Source organism: Gadus chalcogrammus, chromosome 4, assembly GCF_026213295.1.
Source record: "Gadus chalcogrammus isolate NIFS_2021 chromosome 4, NIFS_Gcha_1.0, whole genome shotgun sequence".
Lineage (NCBI taxonomy): Eukaryota > Metazoa > Chordata > Actinopteri > Gadiformes > Gadidae > Gadus > Gadus chalcogrammus.
This window is the reverse complement of record NC_079415.1, coordinates 33353528-33362712: the sequence shown is the minus strand read 5'-3', so window position 1 is coordinate 33362712 and position 9185 is coordinate 33353528. Positions and strand designations below refer to the sequence as shown.

The 9185-nt window shown below is 45.1% G+C and overlaps 3 protein-coding genes across 3 annotated transcripts in view; all 3 read left to right on the top strand.

The window, feature by feature from the left end:
* Positions 1–699, top strand: part of LOC130381023 (calsequestrin-2-like) — a 6921-nt gene extending 6222 nt beyond the window's left edge. Inside the window, exon 5 of the mRNA XM_056588444.1 lies at positions 695–699. Within this exon, the coding sequence (XP_056444419.1) occupies positions 695–699 (5 nt within the window). The remainder of the gene's footprint in view (positions 1–694) is intronic.
* A 495-nt stretch (positions 700–1194) lies between these two features.
* On the top strand, positions 1195–7406 carry LOC130381409 (hemopexin-like). Its single transcript, XM_056589030.1, has 10 exons — positions 1195–1405; positions 1924–1949; positions 2150–2227; positions 2764–2903; positions 3701–3854; positions 4592–4807; positions 4961–5059; positions 5712–5842; positions 6503–6650; positions 7036–7406. The coding sequence occupies exons 1-10, from the start codon at positions 1338–1340 to the stop codon at positions 7317–7319; spliced, it is 1344 nt and encodes a 447-aa protein (XP_056445005.1). The 5' UTR covers positions 1195–1337; the 3' UTR covers positions 7320–7406.
* Positions 7407–7517: 111 nt separating this feature from the next.
* Positions 7518–9185, top strand: part of LOC130381384 (radixin) — a 45275-nt gene continuing 43607 nt past the window's right edge. Inside the window, exon 1 of the mRNA XM_056588982.1 lies at positions 7518–7721. The gene's annotated coding sequence lies outside the window, so the exon portion shown is untranslated. The remainder of the gene's footprint in view (positions 7722–9185) is intronic.

The following is a 9185-nucleotide window of genomic DNA, read 5'->3' as shown; positions in this document are numbered from 1 at the left end:
CTCCACCTCTTTTTCCAGATCTACATGCATCAAAAAAGTAGTATAGTATAGTTGGGAGGAGCTGTCTCTATCAGAACGGTTAGACTGTTGTTTTGTGCCAGCCATGTTTCAGTTAAAAACATAAAATCCAATTTAGAGGTGGTAATAAAATCATTAACTAAAAATGATTTGCTATTAAGAGACCTAACATTAAGTAGACCCATCCATTTATTAAAGCTTAATACTGCATTAATAAATGTTAATTAATGAACCCTTACTGTTAAGTCTTACCAGAACATTATAATTGATGTACATATTAATTAGCTATTTCCTTATGTCAGTTAGGAAAAACATCTTCACAAATTCACACTCACACTTTAATGTATGGGGATTTAGCCTCCAGGTATAGAAAGGATATGTAAAAATATTCATATTTTCTTGTTATGCAGAAATCAACTATAGTAAACTATGATCCTATCACAAAGTACCGGTAGGAGTAATATAGTGAAAATAATACAATACATAATACAGTGTGAAGAAAGAATATATAATCATTACATATAATCGTCCAAATCATCAAAATAAATTCAGAGTTTCTTCTTCCTATTCTCTCAACTATGCTGGACACCATAAGGACTTTGGTTTTCATTTGTCTAACGTGGCCATCGACCGCGAGTTTCAAAACTCTCTGTTTGCTGTTTCCCAATTTTTCCAGGATAGGCTGATAAACCAAAGACCATGCACACAACCTGACTACAGTACTTCATAGATTATGGCATTGGGATATGAATCAATATCATGACAGCATTTTGAAGATGTTTTAGACGATGAGAACATTTGTTTGAATTATGTGTTTGTTTTCAAGACCAACTACACAAACAGCAGAAGTTGGTGAATTGTGTGCATTGTGTTTAGCTCACTTAATTTTCCTGCTTATCCTAATTTTGTATCCATAATAATTGTTTACTTTTAAACATGAATATTAGTGGACAAATGCTTTGTCTTTTTTTAAATATCTTTCTTTCCTGTTTCTATATTGTAGCCAAGGGTGAAGGTTTGGTCTGAGCTTTGGTGGGGACACTACCCAGACACCCCCCCCCTCAGACCAAACCTATGCCCTTGCGTGTGTTTGTCTTTGAGTTATCTGGATTATGAATGTAGCAAGCAAGTGATCACCAGTGAAAATGCATCTTTGGCAACAAGTCCCTGTCACTACTTTCTCAAACAGGTGACTCACACAAAAACACCCATGTGGGTGAGATGCCCTCTATAAAGCCCCACAGTCAACCCCAGGATAGCTGTTTACCTCTCCTCCTCCACCACGTCAGCTCCTGGGAGACCTCTGGTTCGGCAGCACCATGACCCAGCTCTTCCTACCGCTCTGTGTGGCTTGCCTTGCGCTGGTCTTCACCAGCGCCGCACCACCGTAAGTACATCGGTAACACTTCACAACGAGGCTACCTGAATTAGCCGTTTAATAATGTTAGTGAATGATGTAATAAGCGTTATTATGTAGCGTTAGCATAGCGGTTGGGGTTAGGGTTCGGCTTTGTTGATGAATTATTTGATAGGGTTAGAGTAAAGTTTAACCTAATCTCTTAAATAATGTTTAAATGAATACCTTAGTTTACCTTAATACCATTGCCTTAGTTAACATGGCCGAAGTGTCCTAAAAATATGTTTTTCTTCATCAGTTATTTAATGTGTAATACTGCATTAGTAAACTTTAATTAATGAACCCTTACTGTAAAGTCTTACCAGTACATTATAATTGATGTACACTAGTTAGGTAGGCTATTTCCTTATATCAGTTATGAAACACATCTTCACCATAGTACTTCATAGATTATGGCATTGGGATTTGAATCAATATCATGACAGAGATTCAAGATTTTCTAGACGATGAATAGTTTTGTTTGAATTATTTGGGTGTTTGTTTTCCAGACCAACTACACAAACAGCAGAAGTTGGTGAGTTGTGTGTATTGTGCTTAGCTCGCTTAATTTTCCTCCTTATCCTACACTATAATTTTTGCACTTTTTGGAATTATCACCATTGTTGAATGCACTTACACTCTAAGTCATCTGCTTAGTAACACATCTATTGTATCTTCTTATCCCTGATTGTTCTGACTCAACTTGGCATGACAATTAACATGGCCGCCACCCAGCCATACCCGACAGGTGCGATGGCATCGAGTTTGACGCCATCACACCGGACGAGCAAGGAAATCATCTGTTCTTCAAAGGTGCAGAGGCTTTTCACAACTTTAATGAGCCCTTCAGCGACGGTGATGTGACGGTGACAGTGATGGTCCATTACACCCACTCTTAGCTAGCTTTGGCTATACAAGATGGTCGCTAATTCGTGAATATTAAGTAGACTAGATAGACAGTTGGCGGGAGCAGGCCAAGGGATTCTGGGAGGGGTTTAGTACTGGTATTCAGGTATGTGTTTGGCAATAATTGTAATAAATGTACATTATACTTTATATTAAAAGTACTCTCTCTGCTCATGTGGTTTCAATTTTATCGGTTTGCCAATGATTTGCAATTTTGCTTTGTAAATTTGTTAACATACGTGTTTGAGTTTCTTATCTAACTTAAACATTTATAATTAATTGAAAAATGTATGTTAAAAATGCGCTTTCATATTTATATCTGATGACATATGTAAAATGTTTAAGCCAAATTTAAACAAATATTAATATTTTAAACTACAACAACCAAACTAAAAAAGGAAGTAATAGCAACGAGTTTGCACCTCTTTCTATCGCAATCCAAGATGGCTTCCTGTGGAAGGGCTTCCGTGGTCCGGCTCAGCGAGTCGCTGAGTCCTTTAGTGACCTCGGTCGCGTGGACGCCGCTTTCCGCATGCACCGGGAGGGCAGCACTGAGGACCACGATCACGTGTACCTATTCCAGGTAGGTTGAACTGGAAGAAACCAAAGAGAGTTGAGTTACCTACCGTCACTGAAGGGCTGATTCGAGTTGTAATTCATAACACACTCCAAACTAGCTTGCACAAATTGCGGGAACTTGCGGAAAAATGCGGGAACTCCCTCCACTTGCAGCTTTTCGATGACGTTCAAGTCGCGTTATTACGTAACTTCATAACATTCCCATGGCAACAGGGGGAAATGGCTGCTCTTGTGTGAAGTAAACACAACATTTTTCAACTTCCTGCTAAGATATATGTGACTTTTTTTGCAATGAAAAAGCGGGGATTATGAAATCATGCAAGCCCCGCATATTTTGAGCGGAAATCGGTAATTTATGCTGCATATTTGAAAAAATGCGTCCCCCGCATGAATATGCAGACTTTGGCTGATTATGCGTTGAATTATGCGATGCACAATCACGTTTTTCTGGAGGGACTGGATATAGTGCGAGTGTTATACATTTTATAAAATCCTGTCACTCAGTGATATATTCTACCAACAAAAAAAACAGCTGGTCGACCCGGACCTCCCTCTTTGGCTACGAGACCGGCAAGCAGGGGGCGTGTCTCAGTTGACTATCGACTCCCACAACTCCCCAGCCAAATAGACTGGGACTGGGAGGGTCTCAATCTCACACCAATCTCCCCACTTTAAATAAAAACCTATAAAGCATTTAGTTGTTGTTTCTTTTCGGTTGACAAGGTTGTGCATAGAGAAGCCGCTCCGTCCGGCATGCATTAACACGCTCCTCTGTCGTTTTGACATTCTTCTAACCCACAGGACGAAATGGTGTTTAGATATTTCAACCAAACTCTCCAAGACGGCTTTCCCAAAAAGGTGGAACAGGAGTTCCCCGGGGTGCCGTGTCACCTGGACGCCGCGGTGGAGTGCCCGAAGGGGGAGTGTTCCGCCGACTCCGTCCTCTTCTTCAAAGGTAAACGCTTGGGCCAAATCTGCCCCCTGCTGGAGAGAGACGGTTCTACACCCCCTGCGCGTTCTTTAGATCAAGAATACAGAGGCGTGTATAAATATTTTGTATGTTTGTATTTGTCTTCTCTAGAGTAGAAGAAGAAAATAGAGGTGTAGATCACTGGATAATCTGCCCACCCCATCAGAAAGCTTTCATAATACATGTAATGATGAACAAGTAGCTACATATTACCATGAATAGATTACCCGAACCAGAGAACAAGACACAACTTAACACACGTACGCCAACACACCCTACCATGAATGTTAAAGAGACAACAATAACATCAATATCGCATAAATCTCTCTCTCTCTCTCTCTCTCTCTCTCTGTCTGTCTGTCTGTCTGTCTGTCTGTCTGTCTGTCTGTCTGTCTGTCTGTCTGTCTGTCTGTCTGTCTGTCTGTCTGTCTGTCTGTCTGTCTGTCTGTCTGTCTGTCTGTCTGTCTGTCTGTCTGTCTGTCTGTCTGTCTGTCTGTCTGTCTGTCTGTCTGTCTGTCTGTCTGTCTGTCTGTCTGTCTGTCTGTCTGTCTGTCTGTCTGTCTGTCTGTCTGTCCGTCTGTCTGTCTGTCCGTCTGTCTGTCTGTCTGTGCGGTTGTGTCTCTCCCCCATGCTATCAATACTATCCTCCCATGCTAATTAATTAATTTGTTCACTCGTCCGTTCGTCTGTCCATTCACGTCCCTGATTGGTCGAACCCACAGGAAGTGAGGTGCACCACTACGACGTCGCCACTCGGACGGTGAAGAAGAAGGAGTGGCCCCAGGTGCCGCCGTGCACCTCCGTCCTCCGCTGGATGGAGCACTACTACTGTTTCCAGGGCAACAACTTCACCCGGTTCCACCCGGTGACGGGCGGGGTGGTGGGGGGGGTGTACCCCAAAGACGCCCGCGCGTACTTCATGACCTGCCCCAACGTTGGTGAGACACACACGCACACACACACACACACACACACACACACACACACACACACACACACACAATTCTGCACTCAGCTCATGAGGCCAATAGGATTTATGTGGGTCAGGGCATCATGTGATTGGCTCAACAGTTTTCGTTGGTCTTGTGTAGGAGGAGGTTATGGAGGTGCACACGAGTTACCAGCCTGCTCAGAGGTCAAATTTGACGCTGTGACGTCCGACAACGCAGGCAGAACCTACTACTTCACAGGTAATATTGTCAATGATCAATAATCAGGCTGTCTAAACTGTAACCATAGCAAGGCATTGCCCCTCGAGGTGGCACTCAACGCATGAAGGAGGGAAAGTTAACTCACAAAAGACGAGTAACTGAAAAACTCATGAAAGCCATGAATAAAGACTGAAATCCAGCACTTTACCTTTTCACGGTCATTTGGTATATATCGTGATGTAGGGCTGCTCGATTATGGAAAAAAAATCATAATCACGATTTTTTGGTCAACATTGAAATCACGATTATTCAAACGATTATTTTTGAGTTTGAAAACATGATGCATATATTCAGCATTTCTCTCCAAAAAAAACACTACGTAACTGAACTTTGAAATGTCCCTTTCAATTTTTTTCAAATATAAAATAATGTACAAATATGTATCCAGCTGTTCTAGGGTTAGGATTAGGCTAAGAAATAAGAAATAATAATTGCACAGCCCTATCGTGATGTATCGTCATGGGATTGTCGAACAATATATTAATTATTGCAGAATCGCAGTGTCGCGATATTATCGGTATCGTGGGCAATGTATCGCGCATTGAATAAAATCGTTTTTTTAATCACGTAGTTAATGCGGCAGGCTAAGCTATGAAGGGCTGTGGGGATCACTGGTGTGTGTTCTACGCAGGCTCCTGCTACCAGAGTGTGGGCACCGGTCTCGATGACCCTCGCCCCTTCCCCATAACCCGCACGTGGCCCGAGGTGGCGGGCGGCGTCGACGCCGCCTTCTCCTACCAAGACAAGATGTACCTCATCAAGGTGGGTGGTCCTCCCCTGCGCCGCTCAGATCTAAGTAGGGTAGGGTCCCCCTCCACCCCCCCCTCCCCCCCCCCCCCTCCCGGAAGCACTCTGTGTAAGCTAAGTAAGAGATGACATCGATGGCGGCGATGACAGGGAAAGCGTACCGCTGTTAGAGATTATGGTGGGTTGATTGGCTGAAATGTATTCTTCAGTGAGAATACTTATATGATGAAGGGAGCTCTTATTGGGAGTTAGTATGACCCTTTATGTCCTCTTCTCCCCTCCCACTCTCTACACGTCTGCCCTCCCCTGCTCCTCCCTCCTCCTCCCCTCTCTTCCCTTCCTCCCTCCCTCCCTCCCTCTCCTCTCCCCCCTCCCCCTCCTCCCCCCTCCCTCCCTCCTCCCTCCCTCCCTCCTCCTCTTCTCCCTCCCTCTCCTCTCCACCCCCTCCAATCCTCTCCTCTTCTCTTCCCAACTCCTCCCCCCTCCTTCCTCCTCCTCTCCCCCCCTCCCTCCCTCCCTCCCTCCCTCTCCTCCCCCCCTCCCTCTCCTCCCCCCTCCCTCCTCCTCCTCTCCTCCTCCTCTCTTCCCCCCTCCCTCCTCCTCCTCTCTTCCCCCCTCCCTCCTCCTCCTCTCCTCCCCCCTCCCTCCCTCCCTCCTCTCCTCCCTCCTCCCCAGGGGGACCAGGTGTTCATCTACCTGTCGGGGGCCCACTACTCCCTCATCGAGGGGTACCCCAAGACCCTGCAGGAGGAGCTGGGGGTCCAGGGGCCCGTGGACGCTGCCTTCGCCTGCCCCGGGGACCACACCGCCCACATCATCCAGGGTCTGCACACACGCACACACACACACATACACACACACACACAGACAAACACGCACACGCGCGTGTGCACACACACAGAGACACACGCACACGCGCGCGCACACACACACACACACACACACAGGCACGCGCACACACGCACACACTTTCCCACATGCTCAACGCCATTTGGAGGCTTCTATGCAAAAACTTTAAAATTCTCCAGATGCATTCTTAGCGTGGACCGGGAATCTAACCCCTAATCCTGGCAGGGTCGACTCCACACTCCCAACAGTCAAGCCAGACGGCACTGACGCACTGTTTAAACCACAGACTTCATTCTTATTCATTCTCATTCTTACCTTTGCGTCACAAATTATGACCTTCCCGGTGTGATCCCCCACAGGCGGCCAGATGAGGGACGTTGACCTCTCCGTGACCCCAAGTACCGTTACCAAGGTGACGACCCTGGGCGTCCTTCCCAAGGCGGACGCCACCCTCTGCGGGTCAGACGGTCTGAAGCTATTTACGAACACCATGTACATCAAGTACCGCAGCAAGTACCAACTCAGTCCGGACGAGGACCGGCTCGTGCCTGGTTTATCCTACATCGTGGCCACTGATAAGTATTTCATCATCGATTCCTCCATGAAAATATGCAGCAGCATACACCTGAGCAACCCGTTCTAACCTGAAAATGCAATGTTTCTGAAGGTATTTCAGCCTGAAAGTACATATCTCGATAATATCTGTTTTGAAATAAAAATTGGATTAAAAAATGCAAACTTCGTCATGTATCCTTGAACCACTGGAATGTTTTGCAGTGATGTTGGCACGTTTATACAATATGCAAAGTGAATGATGTGAAATGAACCACGCCTGGCTTCCCACTACCACCACCTTACGGTAGATCTGACTTCCATGGTGTACCCCCCTTAACCCTGTGTCCGTGAAACCTTATCCTGGGGAAACCCCGACGAGATAAGGACCCACCGAACAGGATCGTGTTCTCCTCGTCTACTGGAAAACGAACCGGAGGATCTCGCAGGTTTTTTTCTGGGTTAAGCCATATAAAGGACACGCTTCCCCGCGGTGAGTTGCTGCCTCTCCCCTGAAGATGATCTTGTCTTGCTTTAAGTTGGGTGGTGTAGCAGACATCCTCGTGTTCGGCTAAATGGTGTTCTATCCCCCGTGTACGAGTGAATGAGGCCGGTTTTAATTTTACTAAATATAATTAGCGTTAATTTTTCTCCGGTCCCTCGTTCACTATGGCATACCTCTTCCTGTACTAAAAAGTACAGGAAGACAGAATTCCCTCAAGCAGCGTGGTATTAGCCCGAGGTGACAATAGGGGTTTGCCCCATGGACATAATAAAGGATGGACCACAGACTGGAAAAATGGCCGCCCATTCATTCCTATACAAACTGCTCAGTGGCGCAGGGTAACATACAGGAGCGATTTGCTTCCGCGTTATGGGGCCAAGGCCGTTTCTCAATTCCTAGCACGCGTACTACGGACTCGATGACTTGCAAGCACGTACTTGGCAAGTCTGTACTTCAAGCACATACTTGCGAGCACGCGAGTACGTACCTGCAATTGGAACAGCAGCGGACTCGATGACGTCACCACCTCTGCTCGTCCGTTAACTGTGCTACGGCCTCATTTAGGCATATACTACTGAACAATATAAACAAATGATACAAAACAAAATCCCAGCCTCTTTCATTTTCAAATAGTATGTAAATATTCTGAATGAATAACAATTGAAAAGATAGAGTGTCCTGTCATGTGTATAAGCTATACACACACGACCTTACATATATATATTTATATATTATTATATTATATATTATATAAATATATATATAAGTTAAGAGTAACTTAAGCTACAGTTGTAACTTGTGCGTCTTCTCCATATTGTCCGCCCTCGTACTGCTGCGAGTGCGAAATGCATCCTGGGATTTATAGCGGGAGCAAGCACACACGAGCCACCTCCGATGCATGCTCGGTGAAACGGCGATATCGAGCACGCATCCAGAACACTTCCGGGTTTTACGACAGTACTCGCTTGATGCGTGCTTCGAATTGGAACAGTGCTCGGGCAAATACTGATGACGTTTCACGAGTCCACGAGCACACGAGCACGCACAAGTACCAGAGCCCGTCATATTAGACATTCTCTGCAAGTACGCGAATTGAGAAACGGCTCTAGTCCGTGACGTACCGGATGCAGAGATCTTCTTCTTCTACTAGTTTAGTGGTGGACATAGTTTTTCCCCATATACTGCCACCTACTGGACTACTACACAGGCGTTTGTGACAAGGACGTTGGCAAATGATACTTTAAATCATAAAAATAAATTCAAAGAAAAAATCAAACTAACGAAACAAAATAAACAAAATAAAACAAACTAACAAAAGAAATGAATTAATAAAAATAAAAAATATATATACTTAAAGGTTGGGTATGGGATTTGCGAAACGCCAGCAGATTTTGAAAATACACAACTCAAATGGTCCTACCCCCTCTCCTTCAACGCTGACTCTGACTCCAC